Source organism: Caretta caretta, chromosome 11, assembly GCF_965140235.1.
Source record: "Caretta caretta isolate rCarCar2 chromosome 11, rCarCar1.hap1, whole genome shotgun sequence".
Lineage (NCBI taxonomy): Eukaryota > Metazoa > Chordata > Testudines > Cheloniidae > Caretta > Caretta caretta.
Window position 1 is genome coordinate 68,547,983 of NC_134216.1, and position 17,141 is coordinate 68,565,123.

Consider the following 17,141-nt stretch of genomic DNA (forward strand, 5'->3'; position numbering starts at 1 on the left):
ATGATCAAATATCAGTCAGGGGTGCCAGCCTCCTAACCCACGACTTTATCTGCGAGTGTTATGTGAACCGTCTTCAAGACACGAGATTCCAATTTTATCAAAGGCAGATGAAATGGTCTTACAGCTGAGGCACTGGACTGGGCTGCAGGAGATTTGGGTTCAAGGCCTAGCTCTGCCATAGACTTGATTGACCTTGGGCAAGTCACTTAGAGTATGTCTCCACTTCAGCTGAGAGTGAGCCGCCCAGCCTGGGTAGACAGACAAGCACGAGCATGCTCAAAATAGCTGTGTGTATGATAGGTTTCAGAGGGGTAGTCGTGTTAGTCTGTAACAGCAAAAACAACGAGGAGTCCTTGTGGCACCTTAGAGACTAACAGATTTATCTGGGCATAAGCTTTCGTGGGCTAAAACCCACTTCATGCATGGATTGAAAAAACGTATGCAGGTATAAATATACAGCACATGAAAAGATGGGAGTTGCCTTACCAAACGGGGGGGCAGTGCTAACGAGGCCAATTCAATTAGGGTGGATGTGGTCCATTCTCAACAGTTGACAAGAAGGGGTGAATATCAACAGAGGGAAAATTACTTTTTGTAGTTCTAATGAGGCCATTTCAATCATGGTGGATGTGGCCCATTCCCTTCTTATCAACTGTTGGGAATGGGCCACATCCACCCTAATTGAATTGGCCTCTTTAACACTGAGCGCCAACTGTAAGGCAACTCCCATCTTTTCATGTGCTATATATTTATACCTGCCTACATTTTTTCACTCCATGCATCTGATGAAGTGGGTTCTAGCCCACGAAAACTTATCATAGAATAACAGGGTTGGAAGGGACCTCAGGAGGTCATCTAGTCCAACTCCCTGCTCAAAGCAGGACCAATCCCCAATTTTTTTTGCCCCAGATCCCTAAATGGCCCCCTTAAGGATTGAACTCACAACGCTAGCAGGCCAATGCTCAAACCACTGAGCTGTCCCTCCCCTGAAATAAATTTGTTGGTCTCTAAGGTGCCACAAGGACTCCTTGTTGTTTTTTTGTGTACGAAGCAGCTCCAGCAGAGACTCAGGCTAGCCACCTGAGCTCTAACTCACCCGGCCCCTTGTGTCTCTGCCAAAGCTGCAATGTTCACACAGCTATTTTCAGCGTGCTCATGCTAGTCTGTGTACCCAGGCTGGGCGGCTCGCTCCCAGCTGCAGTGTAGACATACCTTTAGACCCAGATCTTCAAAAGTAGGTAGGCACTTAATTCCCATTGATTTAAATTGGAGTTCTGCACCTATATCCCTCTGAAGAGCTGAGCCTTAGGCTTTCTGTGTCTCATTTCCCACCTGTAAAATGGAGCTAATAATACTCACTTTGTCTCTCTTATTTATTTAGACTGTGACCTCTTTGGGGCATGGAGTGGCTCTCACTAAGTGTCTGCAAAGTACCCTACCTGGCAGGGCTTCTGATGATACCATAGTATCAATAGCAGATTTCTTCTTCTGTGAAGTGGCATAACACTCGGCTCCAGGGAAGACATTTCCCATGGACTCTCTCCCAACTGCTGAATTTACATTCGACAGGCAGCTTTGCCTTTAACCTCCCATGATATCCTATTCCTCTTTTAGAATGGAGGACGTCTGTGTTTCAGCTTTCAGGGGGGCAAAGAGGGTGGGTCAATGGCCTAGTTAGAGAACTCTCTGCTCTAAGGCAAACTCAAGGCCTCTGCCCCTTGTTAGTCTCTTCCTCCCTGAGCTGGCCCAGCACTCAGCCCCTGGGCCATGGGGGGTTTAGCTGGTCCAGTATCATTTATAAATAGCAGCAGGGTTGACAGCCAGCTCTCTCTGTGGATGGTATGGCTTACTCTGGTAAACCATCATAGACCGCAACACAGGCGCAGAGCGTGGAGTGAGGAGACTGAAGGTCTCATTGTCAGAAGGAACACAGAACCTCTGTAAGACTTTACTCCTGGGGGAATTCTGCGCCACTGCACATGCACAGAATTTATGTCCCGTATAGATTTCTTTGCTTCCCCCACAGAAAAATGACTTCCTAACAGGGACGCAAAGCAAAGCAACAAGAGCAGTCATGCAGCATGTTTTGCGGGCCTAGGGCAGCCAGCAGAGAGGTAAATCACTGTGGGGCAGGAGGAGGGACTGACGAAGACCTGGCTGATGGCTCCTACCCTGCGGGCTCAGCTGCTAGTCCCGGCTGGGCTGTGGAGGATGGGACTTCCTCTTCCCTTGCACAGCATCTGGGGCTGGGTCAGATCTACCACCAGATTTCTCCCCCAGCTGAAGGGAGCTCTGCAAACTCCCCCTCAGCCCCCCCCCCCCCCGCTTCCTGCACCCATCACTCCTCCGCTGCAGGAGGAGGGATTCCTGTACAGGGAGCTGCTCCCCCATTCGCCCAACCCCTATGCATCCTGACCCCCTCATACCCAGACCCGCCTGCCAAGCCTCACCCCCGCACTCAGAACCCCCCCCAATAAACCCCACTCCCTCTGCACCTGGACCACCCAGACAAGCCATCTGCACACAGATCCCCACCCTACCGAGCCTGAACCAGCTGCATCTGGACTCCCCACTGAGCCCCCCACACCCATACCCCCTCTGCTGGGCTCTATCCCACCCGCATCCAGACACCCTCCCCCCACTGAGCCCCAACCACCTTCACCGGGACACCCCTGCAGAGTCCCATTACCACTGCATCCAGAACCCCCCACCAAGTCCCTGTGCATCCAGATCCCCCCTGCACCTGGATCCCCCACTGAGCCACCCGCACCCAGATTGCCCCACACAGAACCCTCTCAACCCACACCTGGATCCACCCACACTAAGCCCCTCCACACTTGGATCCTGCCTTGCTGAGCTTGCCTGGTGCACCTGGCACAGAGGGGCAGGGCTCTGGGGTGTTTCTGGGGTAACCCCAGTCCTTGAGCGGTGTCAGGGTTGGGTGCAGTCTCACCGCTGAGTCCATGTCCCGTGGGCATTGCACAATGATCTCCCACCTCTGTGCAGCCAGTGATACCCAATGCTATGCTGGAGTCTCCACATTTATTTGACAAATAAAATTTGCAAAAATTTAAAATATTGTGTGCAGAATTTTTATTTTTCTGGGGCAGAATTTTTAATTTTTGGCACAGAATGCCCTCAGGAGTAATAAGAGCAGCTACTTGGTAATCAGAAGTGGAGATGCCATGGCCAAGGAAATCCCCCACCCCCATCCCCTGGGGAATTTCTCTATTTTCTGGTTACATCCCACTATTTTGTTTCTTGTCCCCTAGCACATCAGACTAAAACCTTGCACACAAAGGCCCCCTTTCAGAAAAGCACTTCAAGCACGTGCCTAACTTTAAGCAAGTGCTTAAGCCCCATTGGCCGAGGCTGAGATTTTCAAAAGCATCAAGAAGGATCAGGGCCACAACTCCCATTGATTTTGAATGTGGGACCTTCATCTGCTTAATCTCCTTCAAGCTTACTTTATGGATAAGTATGACTGCAAGCTAAGAAAGCTGAGAAACACTGGGCCAAGATTCCCAGAGGCTTTCCCTGCTTTAGACAGCGAGGAGGAGAGAAGACTCACCCTTCCCCTAAACTCCCCTTTTGACTCAGCTTCCTGTTCCTTTTGTACCCCACCTGAGCAGCCATGTGACTGGAAGGCATCCATAAATAGGGTGACCAGACAGCAACTGTGGAAAAACGGAACGGGGGTGGGGGTGTAATAGGCGCCTATATAAGAAAAAGTCCCAAAAAACAGGACTGTCCCTTTAAAAACAGGACATCTGGTCACCCTACCCATAAACCCTTTAATCTTTTCCCAGTGTGGTTAAGTGCTGAATCAGGACTCAAGGTTTCATTTTGATTCACTCCACCACTTATGGCATGTCTGGGGAAACTCAGACTGGCCACTATAGCTATTCCAGAATAATTCCCCAAGTGGGAACTCTTCTGAAATAAAAGTGACTTTATTCTGGACTAATATCATTTTTAATCTGGAATAAAGGGTCCATACATGAGAATTATTCCAGAATAGCTATTCTGGTCAATTTCCACCATGTAGATAAGACCTTCTACCAACCTTTCCACAGTGTGCTTGATTTTCATGGGATGCCGTTATTTGCCTCTCTCTTCTCAATTCTTTTTACGATGGAACTCAGGCCCCTTGAAGGTATTTCAAATTGGGCAACCAAAACCACTCGTTATTTCTGAAAATTTCAGCCTAAACCTCTTCAGTTCCCAACACAGTTACAAACCTTCTTCTTAGTGAGAGTCAGGTGGTATCCATCACCGAACGTTTCTTTGAGGTAGAATGGAGACCCACAGCATTTGAGTCCTCCATGTTCCAGGAACGCAATTCGATCACTCAAAACTTCCGCTTCATCCAAGTGATGGGTAGAGAGAATAATTGTTCGGCCTGGAAAATGCATATGAAAACAAAGCAAAAGACACATGATAGAATAAATGGAGATTTTGAAATATGTGGTACAGGCAAAAGACAGTCAAATGAGGGCTACAGACAGTGCATTGAATATCATATGTACATGTCTAGAATTAATAGTGGAGTTGATTAAGAGGCAAAATTAGGAAGAAACTGAAAGCTCCCCTAAGCACTATGGCAGAGTTAATTTTTCAAAGTGAATTTAGCGGAAGATAACAGGAGCCCATCGAGGGTCTCAAAAGACCCTATTCCCCATAAAGCCCAGCTCTTTGTGGTCTCTATATCTCATAGGCCATGGAGGTTTTTAGAGAGGCAGAAAAAGGTGGTACCAATGGATCTTCCACCAGCTATAGATCCAGAGGTGCTTGGGCTATGGAGCTTCATCCATCCCTGTGGCTGGAGTAATGCCCCGGGAGCAGTCCTGCTGCTACTTCATAGCCCAGGGAGAAGGATTCTGGCCTGGTTGAACCATTCAGCCCTCAGACCAGTCACTTGGGTGCTAGTACAAGATCGGGCATGAATCATGTGGACTGTCAGTCAGGCCCCTTTCATGAAATTATTACAACAATTAAGACTTCGAGAAAACTGCTCCCTCCTTGATAAATGTATTATAATTCTTCTGGAAATATTTTTCAAGGACTGGGGACCTGGTCCAAAACCCACTGAAGACTCTAATTCACTTAAATGAGCTTTGGATCAGAGCCTGGATGAGGGACACAATTGCTTGGCCAAGCCTGTCCGTACCCATTCTTGAACATCCAACCATTTTCCAACCAACCCTAATCCTGCCATTAGCAGCAAGGGCAACTTTTACCTGCCAGGGCCCCCATTTCTAACTGTGGCTACTGCTGCTGGATTTTCATGTGTAAGAATCTTGGGTAATGTTTTCAAAAGCAACAAAGGACCCTAAGTCCCATTTTCAAAAGTGATGTAGCCACTTAGGAGCTTAAATCACTTGGGTGCATTTAAAAAATGCTACCCCGAGTATCTTTGCAGTACCTTTTTTATTTTTCGATATAATCTCCCAAATACTCCTCCGAGAGCATGGGTCCACACCAGTGGTTGGTTCATCCAAGATCACGACCCTTGATCCACCAAGGAGAGCTATCGATATAGACAGCTTTCTTTTCATCCCTCCCGACAGGGAGCCAGTTAGTTTGTGACGATGGCTGTACAAGCCAGTATCCTTCAGAGTCCTTCAAAACGCAAAAAAGCCCCCAAAGGCTGCAGTTCAGTTATTTAGCAAAAGGAAGGGAATCTGAATGCATCAAGCAACATTAACACAAATGAAAAACTGCTCAGGCATGAACTGCCATGCAGAATTGTCATAATGCAGCATGATAGTTTAACATGTAGCTCAGACACAGGGGGGGTGTTTTTTAGGATGCTTCAAAAATTCCATCTGACATGTCAAGGTTAAGGGCAGGATCTTGCGGCTGGAGAACACAAAGTGCCAGATTCACTGGTAGGTTCCTGGTCTTTGCACGTTTTGGTGACACAAAGCAGCTCTAATCCCATTTTAGCTGGCTCGTTGGAGCTCTGTCTCTGGAGTGGTGCAAAGTACCTGGAACCATACTGGGGAATCTCATCAAGAAGAATATCTACAGCTGATTGTAAGTTCCTTGGGACAGGGTCCATGTTTTCCTAGCTCCAAAGATTTTAGGCCAAAAGGGATACTATAATAACCTAGCCTGACCTCCTGCTTAACACCGGCTGTAGAATTTTACCCAGTGATTCCTGCATTGAGTCCAACCACTTGTGGTGACTATTACAGCCATACTCTGCATTAACATGCGAGAACACTGTAGGTGACACATGCTGAGGGAGTGTGGCATCCGCATTATCAGACCTTTTCACTTCCTCATCCAGCTCCTGCTCACTCCAGTGCGGGACTTTGATGTAGCCATAGAGCAGCAAATGTTCCTTGGCAGTGAGGCAACTAAATAGCACGTTGTGCTGCATACAGACACCCATGTTCTTCCTGATGAGGTCCTGATCGGTCCTGATATCCTTGCCATAAACAAATATCGTGCCTGATGATGCAGGAAACAGCCCTGTCAAAATAGATCTGGGAGAAAAAAGAAAATGGCGTAAACAAATGCGGAGATTCTCTTCCCCAGGGGCTCGCTGAGCGCCTAGCAGAATTCCCCTAGCGGGACTCCTAATATAACTCTCCTTGATTTAGTGCAAGGCAGCCACATTCGAGCTGCCAAGGGGAAGTCCCAGACAGCTCTGGGGGCCTACAGCATGAGGAAAGACTGGACTGACCTGTGCAGCCAGGTAAAGAGAAAGGGAGCAAGAGGTATCCCCACTTCACCTTTTTATCCCTCCCCTGTTGCCATTCACAAAGACTCCACATCATGGCAACGCTCCTTTCCGCCAATGAGGACAAGACAGTTCCCTTCAGAGCCTGTGCATCTGATGAAGTGAGCTGTAGCTCACGAAAGCTCATGCTCAAATAAATTGGTTAGTCTCTAAGGTGCCACAAGTACTCCTTTTCTTTTTGCGAATACAGACTAACACGGCTGTTCCTCTGAAACCTGTCAGCTCTGTGTCTTTGCTGGGGAGCCCATAAGAGGGTTATTCTATACCAGCAACACGCTCAGGGTCTGATGGCCCAGAGTCAAGGGGCCAAAGCTCAGGTTCTGAACTCAGATCCTCTTTGTGGAAGCACACTGCTCTGCCATCAGGCCACTGGGCTTACCCCACACTTAGATAAATATGGACCCCTGAGCTGCTGTTTAGTTACTGAAAAACCACATTGTGAAGATCACTCTAAATTTTAGAGAGTTTTAGCTGCACTATCTAGTGACCTCCAAATTGCTGGTAACCACATTGGCTTTGAAAGTGAGAGTTCACTGAGTTCACTGCCATTCTTAGCAAGAAAAAGAGCAAATCGTAGACTTCCAGACAAAATACCTACAGTGAGCACCTCATGTAGTTCAGGTCTCCATCCAGTAGGTTAGTTCAGGCAAATAATTACCTACCCAGCAATACCCAGTGGAACTGAGGAAAGTACTTTCTCCCCATAATGACTACTAATGCAATATAGGTCGCTTTCAGAGACTTCCTGTAGGGTTTAAAAGGAGAAGCTATTTCTCAAGCTGCCCCTTGGCCTTTCCAGCTGCTGCTAAGCCCTGAGCAAGAGCTCTTCATTCCCTTGGGACTCCAAACCCTCCCTTAATTGCATTTAAAAAAGAAAAAGAAAGGAACCTGTGACCCCTGCTCATCCCCGTCAGAATTTGCCCGAGCTGTCAAGTTCCAGAAAGTCACTATGATTATTCTCACACTATCTCTCTCTGTGATCTCCTCGGCGGATACAGGATGAATTAGTAATCCAGAGTCATAAGGTGTGTCTGCCTTTGTGGGTTCAGTCCTCCTAGGGATCTCTTTACTTATCAGCTTAATGTACTGTCCGGGTAACGCCTACATGTTCATCATTCCTGGGCCTTTCAGTTGTTGCAAGGTTTGGTATGCTGTGCCTATCGCTCTAATGCTGGGGTGCTGTGGAAGGGAGGAAGGAGGGCCTTGTGTTAAGTCTGCAGCATAGGACTCCAGAGAGGTGGGCTTACAATGGAGAACTCTGGGTTTCATACTCTCTAACCTAGGCACCTGTGTGACTGATGGAGCTGCTCCTGGAACAGTCATTCCCCAGCCTAGTGCAGCACAGAGGACATGTTTGGGGAGCTAGGATGGATGTCAATTGTGGGGTGGAGTTCCACTGTGCTACATTGCTCTTGTTGTGATGTAGGGTTCCTTAGGCTGCTCTAACTCCTGCTGCTTTTACGCATGCCTGGATTCTCCACAGACCAGTTCACAGCGCCGGAGGTGTAAACAGCTCCTGGGGGGCTCATCATCCCACCCTAGTGCTGAGCACAGCTTGGACGCAGGGGAAATCCAGTCCTACAGGTCTGTTCTAAGATTCATTATTTAAAAATCCTAATAATGAAAACATGCAAACCTGGCAGAACTGAAAGGCCAAAATAGATTAACCCATTGCTCTTCCCAGCCCAGCAGACTCATTTGCTTTTCATTTAAATACGCAGCCATTAAGCTTCTTCCCAATACTGCTGCAGCCTGGGATATGAGCCAATCAACCGCTGCTTTTGGGAGCAAGTTGCCATGGGCACCAAAGTGCCATGGAACTTGCAGTCACTGCTGTGCTATATAATATTATAGGAATTCCATTAGATTAGGACGCACCCAATGACTATTACGGCTTTTAATTCTGTTTCCTCGATATCAGGAGAGATCACTTTCCCCTATTAAAATGCTCTAAACCAGTACGGTCAGACTCCAAAGTAGAAAAACACCCTTATCTATAACAGGGGGGATGGACAAGGGGCAAGGTACACCATGTACGATAATTACAAAAAGACCAAATCAAAGAAGACATCTTATCCAGACCTTATAACACTGAGAACTCCCATTTGTTCTTTCACTCATCCCCACTCGCAACACAGACCCATTTGACAAAGCGTCTAATAACCACTCTTCAAGAGAGACATACATTGTCGTTGTTTTTCCAGCTCCATTGTGCCCCAGCAAGGAGGTGATGTTTTCTTCATAGAAGTTCAGGCTGAGGTTCTCAACGGCAGCTTTGGAGCCATAGGTCTTTGTTATTCCATGAAGAGAGACTCCCACGGTGAGGTTGGGGGGTTCAGGCTCGAGGTTAGGAGGAAGGGCACTTTTGACATCTAAAAAAAGAACCAGAAGAGATAACTTATGACTTTATATATGAGGCTATGGACCTTTTTATCGAGAAAAGGTATAGGGCTTTTTATAAAGAACAATAAAGAGAAATACATTCTTGTCAGCTGAAAACTTGGGAACATTCCCTGGTATTTGCATCATTTTTGAACTTTCCAATATTTCTCCCTCTAACTTCCTACAGCTTCAAACTTCCATGATTGTATGTGGTGCTGTAGATGTGTTGGTCCTATCACCCCACACTGGAACCCATATAGGGTATCATTGAACAATTACAACCCCTACTCGATAGGGACTACATCTTAAAAGACATCTTTCCCGAAGCCCCTCTTCTGGCCTTCAAACAACCTTCAGCCTCTCCAGACTCATCATCAGAAGCAAGCTTTCCAGAGACCAGCACACAGCAACTCAAAGCGGCACCAGACCCTGCCAGAACAACAGATGCCAAACCTGCAGACATAGCTCCACTGCTATGATGATCAATACCCTCCCGCAACAAACCTTTCAAGGTCCATGGGTCCTACACATGCCTATCACCACATATGATGTACCTCATCCAGTACACTAAATGCCCCACTACCAACAATGTGGGTGAAACCAGACAATCACTGCACTCTCCAATGAACTCTCACAGGAAAATGAGAAAAGAAAAAACACCCTGTCACCTGGGCTGAAAATTTCTCACAAAACGATCACTCTATATCGGACCTCTCAGTCCTCGTCCTCAAAGGAAACCTGCACAGCACCTTCAAAGGACGAGCCTGGGAGCTTACATTCATTACTCTGCTAGACACTAAAAATCACGGGCTGAACAGAGGCACTAGTGGATTTATGGCTTATTACAGCAATCTACAATCCACACAACCCCCCCTCCCCAACCTCCCAACAAGCTGCCTTTTCCTCACACCCTTTCCTTTCCTCCCTGTGACTGGAGGGTTGTCAATAGGCCGTTTCACCTTGAATGGCCCCTGGAAATGTGTGTTAACTACTTATGTTAAATAATCTGTTCCATCTTGTGTTTAGCTGTGACACTTGGAGTACATTTCCCAGACCCGATGAAGAGCTCTGTGTAGCTCGAAAGCTTGTCTCTCTCACCACCAGAAGTTGTTCCAATAAAAGATCTTACCTCCTCTACCTTGTCTCTCTACAGCTTATAACAACACATACCAGTAAAAATTAATCAGTTTATAAGTGGCCCCATGCCCATGCCACCTAACGCAAATAATGCTCAATAAATACACAACTGTCTGAGGAGGGAGGGTGTGTCGAGTGGCAGGGTACTTAACTGGGAGTCAAGACACCCGGGGCGGCACATTTGTATAATTTTTGGTGGTGCCCAGAATAGGTCTAAGTACCCCCCCACACACACACCCCTGCCTTGTAAGCCTATATATATATTTTTAAATTATGTAAAAATGTGAGGGCTCAGGGTGGTGCTGGCGATGAGGGGTTTGGGGTGTGGGGGGGCTCAGGCAGAGGGTTGGGGTGCAGCATGCAGGGGTGAGGGCTCTGGCTGGGCCTGGGGATGAGGGGGTTGGGGTGTGGGAGGGGTTCAGGGCTGGGGCAGAGGGTTAGGATGTGGCAGGGTGAGGGCTCTGGTTGGGGGTGCGGGCTCTGGGGTGGGGCAGGGCAGGGGAAGAGGAGTTTGGAGTGCAGGCAGGCTGCCCCAGGGCTGGGGCCAGAGAGGAAGACCCCCCCACCCCAGCGAGCTCCGGGGGGGGGGGGCCCTCTCCCCTTCCCCCAGCAGCACACTCACCTCTCACCACTGTCACTGCACATGCTCCTAGGGCCCCTCTCAGGTCCAGGAAGCCCCCTTGCCTTCCCTGTGGTGTGTGCCAGGTGGGGGGGCTGCCATCACATGTGCGCCTCCTCCCCTGCTGCTGCCCCTCACTGTAGCCTCACTGGGGGTGGTGGATGGGGCTGCCCCTTGCCCAGCATGGGGCAGGAGCAGTGACTGCGGGCGGGGGGGGGGACCCCTGTGCTGGTGGAGGGTCCCAACGGAAAAAAGAAGGGTCCGAGGTGGAAAGGCAGGGTCAGGGTCAGCCTGCCCTGGCCCGAGGAGGGGGTCACTAGGACCCTGCGGCAGCAGTTGATGCCCGGAGCCAGCACAGCAGAGCACAGGGTGGAGCTGCAGGGGGCAACCACCAGCTTGAGACAGGGATGCTCCGGGGTCCACGGGAGGCGCCCGGGGCAGCAAGTGGGGTCTGGGAGACACTTGGAGGAGATGCGTGGGGGCAGCAGGTGGGGCTGGGAGAGAGACCTGGCCCCAAACATTGGTGGAGCTGGGCCCCTGGGCCCTGAATATTGCTGGAGCCTGGGCACCATGGGCCCATGTAACTCGCCGCCCTGCCTGGGCTCTATTCATGGTTTGATGACTGACCTGTCCATGACCTTGCTCAAGACACTTCCACTACTTCTCTCCCCCCGCCCACCTCCCTTTGTCTGTCTTGTCTGTTTGAAGGGTGAGCTCCTTCGGACCAGGACTGTCTCTCATTAGGCCTCGCTGGGGGTGGGGGAGCAATCGTGGTTGGGGCCTCTAGGCACTTTTTTGTAAAAATTAATTATTATCATTAGTAGTAATAATGATGCTAATTTAACTGTCTGCATTGTACTCTCATTATTTTAGCTGCTGCTATTCCTGTTCATATTATAAAAAGCCATTATTTGAAATAATAAGCACTTTATGAACACGAGAAGCATTATATAAGAACGAAGCGTTTAACCCGTCTTCACTAATCAATCAGTTTGTTCAACACCCCTATCAGGAAGGTAGGGAAGGGTTACAGTGCTAATCACATTGTACAAACAAGGAAACTGAGGCTCTCTCTAAACTAGCACTTTTATTGGTAAAACTTTTGTCGGTCGGGGGTGTGAAAAAAACACCCCCAGGCAACGTAATTTTCACCGACAGGCGCACCGGTGTGTACAGACGCTTTCCCACCGACATAGCTACCGCCGCTCATTGGGGGTGGTTTAATTCAATTATATATTAAATTAATGAAGCTCTCTCCCATTGGCATAGAGCGGCTACATGGGAAACCATACAGTGGCACAGCTGCAGCGATAGAGCTGCGCTGTTGTAAGGTTTCCAGTGTAGACACAGCCTCACAAAGAGCTGAAGTGACTTGCCCTAGGCCCCAGAGGGAGTAAGAGCGAGGACTAAAACTCAGCAGATCCTGGCTCTGTGCTCAGATACTTCTGAAGAAGACAAACTAAAGAAATTTATGTTACAAACTGATTAAAAAGAAACAGACATGGAATTATGTCCTGCCATCCTTAATCCCTTGCCACTTGTCTGAGATAACGCCTTAGGTCCTGATCCTGAAAACACTTGCTACAAAGCATAGTGAGAAGAGTCTAACTGGTTTTCATACGATTTCTCAAGGCAGTAAGCACTACGGCTTGATAGCAGTTGTGGGATTGGATCCATCACTCCCTGACGTCAGTGTAAGGGGTTTTTTGTTAGGCCTGTAGTTAACTAAATAATATTAGCTCAGCTTTCCAGAATTGAAGGTATTCCCTAAAACACGCATAGGGCATGCTAAAAATACCAAGCAAACCGTGACAGGTTGCAGAATAGCAGCCATGTTAGTCTGTATTCGCAAAAAGAAAGGGAAGACTTGTAGCACCTTAGAGACTAATCAATTTATTTGAGCATAAGCTTTCGTGAGCATCCAATGAAGTGAGCTGTAGCTCATGAAAGCTTACGCTCAAATAAATTCGTTAGCCTCTAAGGTGCCACAAGTACTCCCTTTCTTCAAGCAAACCATATTTATGTACCTTAGGTAAACCTAGCAAGCTTTTAAATACAGGCATCCCTTTTGTCAAAGGCAAACCTGCATTTGCATGTCCAAACTAGGTAACTGCACCTCTCTAAGATTGCATGGGCCAGTGTCAAGTTTGCACATAGACATGGCAGAGCGGGTGTACTTAACCCGGTCATTCTGATTCTAGATAAGGAAAGGTTTCAGAGTTATCCCTTACATTTAAAACAACTGGGCTACCACTGCAACCAGCAATCTCTCCAGTACAGGAATGGACTTGTTGAGTATTTAACAAGTCCATTCCTGTACTGTCCATTCCTCTGGACAAACATTGCCTACACACGACATGGCGCCCCCGTTGTAAACTTAGCTTCATATAGCGCTTGCCGGGATTACCATCATTAACAATTCTAGTAGGCACGTACACATCTTACTGGCGAATGCAGCCTCTTTTCTGAGCAAGAGTTTGGTGAAGAGGAGTCCGCATCTCTTCTCGTTCCATAATGGTCTGTCACCGTAGCTTTCGGCCCAGTAGGAGGGAAGCAATGGGAAATACCATGGGGCAGCCATGCCATATTTTCCTGCAACCATAAACAAAAGGAAAAAGGAGGAAAGAAGCAAATTGAAGTATATGCTCGTTGACATCTTACAGAAAGTACTGGCTGCGACTGCGCACTGGTGAATAGCAAAGATAAAGTCCGGAGGAGTTTATCCTCGCCTTGATGCCCACGTGTACGATTGGTAACTCCTGTATAGGATTTTTCTCCGCTTGCATAGTAGGAAATATTGTGTAATATATTATCCTGAGTAATTTCATAGTCAGATGGAAGGAGCACTTTACTTTTCTTCCCAGGCCCACTGTAGGTGTCTGTACACTGATAGACCATTTCACCAGCCAGGGAAGGGAAACAAACACCACATCCAAGTCCTTTAAAGCCCCTTGCCTCAGGGCATGAGTTATTGTGTGAAATGAAAGGAGCCGTAGGACACAAAATAAAACAACTCCACTGACAAACATCGGCACCGACTTCTGCTCCCACTGGTGGGTGCTTGATCCCCCTCTGCCCCCACCCCTGCCCCCAGTCCAACCCCTTCCCCAAAGTCCCTGCCCCAACTCTGCCCCCTCCCTGCCCCTATTCCGACTCCTTCCCCAATCCCTGTCCCGGCCTCACCTCTTCCCTGTCTCCTCCCCTGAGCACGCCATGTTTCCGCTCCTTCCCTCCCTCCCCACCCCCGGAGCAGCCAAACAGCTGTTTGGTAGCGGCCAGGGGGAAGCGCTGGGAGGTAGGTGGAGGAGCGGGGACATGGCATGCTCAAGGGAGGAGGGGGGGGAGGGGAGCTTGGCTGCCAGTGGGTGCAGAGCACCCACTAATTTTTCCCCATGAGTGCTCCAGCCCAAGAGCACCCACGGAGTCGGCTCCTATGCTGACAAATACTGGCTACATCCCCAAAGGCTTTTCCCTGGCTTCTATCAGCCAGGGGAAAAGATACGCAGCCTTTCCCAGTCCAGCTTCTTAAAAAGCCCACCTAGCCATGTGACCGGCAGGGACCCCCTAACCCTTTCTGGGCTGCTGCGTCACCCTGTCACAGATTCATTACACCTCTCAGATACCCAGTCACAACTGGAACCCAAGGACACCCCCTAAGCTATTACTGTGTGTCACATACAATTAAAAAGCAAATCATGCCTCCTTGATCTACAAGTGGAGGGCACTGCCGAGGACAGATCTACCCACTCCCATGAATTCTGGAATCCGCCAGGGCTGATTTATAATTTTCAAGGGAGACTGTGTGGCAGTCGCCTGTAATACTTGGCATTCTTACCTGGGAAAACATTCCTAATGTACCAGCCCAGAATGAAATAGATGAAAGAGTCTATCAGAATTAGCCAGCACATCCAGCCAAAAGAAGTATTGTCGCCAGACATGGGTGAGCTATACATATTGTCCCATTGCAGGCCTGTAGTAAAGATATAGAGAATATAGTGTGAAATATGTTGATGAAGTATCACCGTCATGAAGGAGCAAAACTTAGTTTCATATGTCCCCTACTTACCTATGCCCTGTTCCTCATAACGAGCAATGTACTGACTTGCATAACTGAATGCAGTTGGGGACAACAGGCTCTGTGGAACAAATTGGAAAACAAAATTACTGAAGAATTCACAAAAAAACCTTCACTGGGCCTGATCCAGTGGCCAGAGATGTGGCAGCAAATCTTTCCCCTGACTTCAGTGAGCACTGGATCAAACACATTATTGATAAAATTTTCAGTGGTGGTCTCTAAAAGTGCCCCTATGATTTTGCATATGCAGTTGCTTCTTTGTGCAAAAACATGCATTTGTACACAAAAATCAGACAGTTCGATATCTTACGCAAGCAGTATTCACAAAGAGAGGATTTTGGCCGATAAAAATTTTGAAAAATTGCAACTTTGCAAGTTAATCAGTCAGTCAGAATTACTTGAAGCACGGGGCAAAATTAATCCACTGAATTCTGTGGACTTATGTTTGCTTATGCAAGCAATGAATTTGGCTTTTGGGACCTAAACATCTATGATTCCAGAGAAAATTTTGTCTCCAGTCAGAGGTTTTTACTTATGAGACTAATACCTTGACTTTATACAGTCCAGGCAATGAGAAAGGTACTCCCGTATGCCAAAATGACACTAAGGCCCAGATCCTCAGAGGTATTTAGGCTCCCAATTTGAATTGAAATCAGTGGACGTTAGGAGCCTAAATGTATTTGAAGATTTGGGTGTAACTGCTTTACATTGTGGGATCCCAATGGAGTGCAGGATCTGAGGTTTCCATTGCAGGACAGAGATGCGTTAGCCAGTGAGATGTTTTGCCCCTCCTGCTAAGTCCTTTTATTCCATATCTCAGTTCAGAAAGGAACTGATATCTGATCATCTTGTTTTTTCTCTTTTGGAGCAAGCATTACGTTATAATTCTTGAGGTCTGGTTTCATTGCTATGTAAAGGGGAATTTGAGGTTTGTGCAATCAACGAATTGGCAGCGCCAGGTGTAATGAAGTCAGCAACCTTCCCTTAAAGCGCTGACAGAATCCCTCATTTCTATCCATAACAGCCTTGCTAGTCTAGCTGTGGGTAGCTCTTGATCAGAACCTGGAGAATTCTATCTTGCGTCACGTTGTGCAGTGGGTTGGTGATGTCCCTAAGCAGAGTCTAGAATGAAGCCACTCAGCTCACATTCATTTGTGACCCTCGGGAGCACCAGAAGCAAATGTCTGCTGCCAGACACCCCCACCCCTTTATTTTAATGAGAAAAAAACTTACCAGCAGACTCTTCACTGAAAAGCTCAAATGATTCTCAATTACCAGCAGCACAATGAAGGGAGAAAAGGTGAGGCTGTAGATAAGGCTGCCGACCAAGGCGGCGATGTTGGTGTTGTTGAAGAAGACACTGATGAGGTAGCACATGGCTATGATGGAGAGGCTGTAGTCCATAAGGTACAGGAACAGAATCACCACATTGATTTTGGGCAGGATGTTGCCAACTTTCAGTATAATGATGAGAAACATGACTGTGATTAGAAGGAAGGTGGCGCTTTCAATGAACCAGGCAATGAAATGGCTGCTGGAGTTGACACCCATCATCTTCATGTACTATGGAAAAGAAGGCAGAAAAGGGACAGCTGTTTATTAAGAGATATTTCTGATTATATACTTGTCACTGAAATACTTCTCTCTCTTCTCACACTCTGGATAGTGCATGAAATTAGAGCATGCCCTCTCTAATATTGGCATATGCTCTACTTATAAACCAGTGTAGCCTAGCAAATTTGCATCTTCGGACTATCCTGTGTTTGCAGAACAGTCCAGTAAAAGAGTGACATGTCCCAGAAGGTATACATGGCCCCCAAAATCCAACGCAAATACTAACATTAGCCTCTCGTATAAGCCTATAGTATTCGTTGCTTTTCTAAAACATTTTGAATATATTTTAAAAGACTATTGAGTGGTTTTACTGCAAAGACACTTTTAAAATCTCAACCAAGGACCTCACTGTAAAAGAAAAAGTCAATTTCCTCATTTCCCTCTTACCTAACACTAGAAATCCAGAGCCTCCTGGTATAAACAGACACTGCTGCAACAAAGGCTCACTCATTTACATCAGCTGTGAACCTGGCCCTCTCAGCTTTAGTAGCCTAAGAATATTATGTGCTGCAAGAGAAACCACATTCACAGCTCTTTTCTATAACTGATGCGACTGGTTACAT

General features: G+C 47.5%; 1 protein-coding gene across 1 annotated transcript in view; it reads right to left on the minus strand.

Moving 5' to 3' along the window:
• The window catches only part of ABCA12 (ATP binding cassette subfamily A member 12), an 86,222-nt gene that overhangs the window by 39,938 nt on the left and 29,143 nt on the right, over positions 1-17,141 (minus strand). The window contains exons 16-23 of the mRNA XM_048869959.2: positions 16,198-16,527; positions 14,956-15,025; positions 14,725-14,859; positions 13,326-13,481; positions 8,937-9,123; positions 6,276-6,494; positions 5,426-5,622; positions 4,242-4,402 (exon numbers count right to left, since the gene is read on the minus strand). Of these exons, the coding sequence (XP_048725916.2) occupies positions 4,242-4,402; positions 5,426-5,622; positions 6,276-6,494; positions 8,937-9,123; positions 13,326-13,481; positions 14,725-14,859; positions 14,956-15,025; positions 16,198-16,527 (1,455 nt within the window). The remainder of the gene's footprint in view (positions 1-4,241; positions 4,403-5,425; positions 5,623-6,275; positions 6,495-8,936; positions 9,124-13,325; positions 13,482-14,724; positions 14,860-14,955; positions 15,026-16,197; positions 16,528-17,141) is intronic.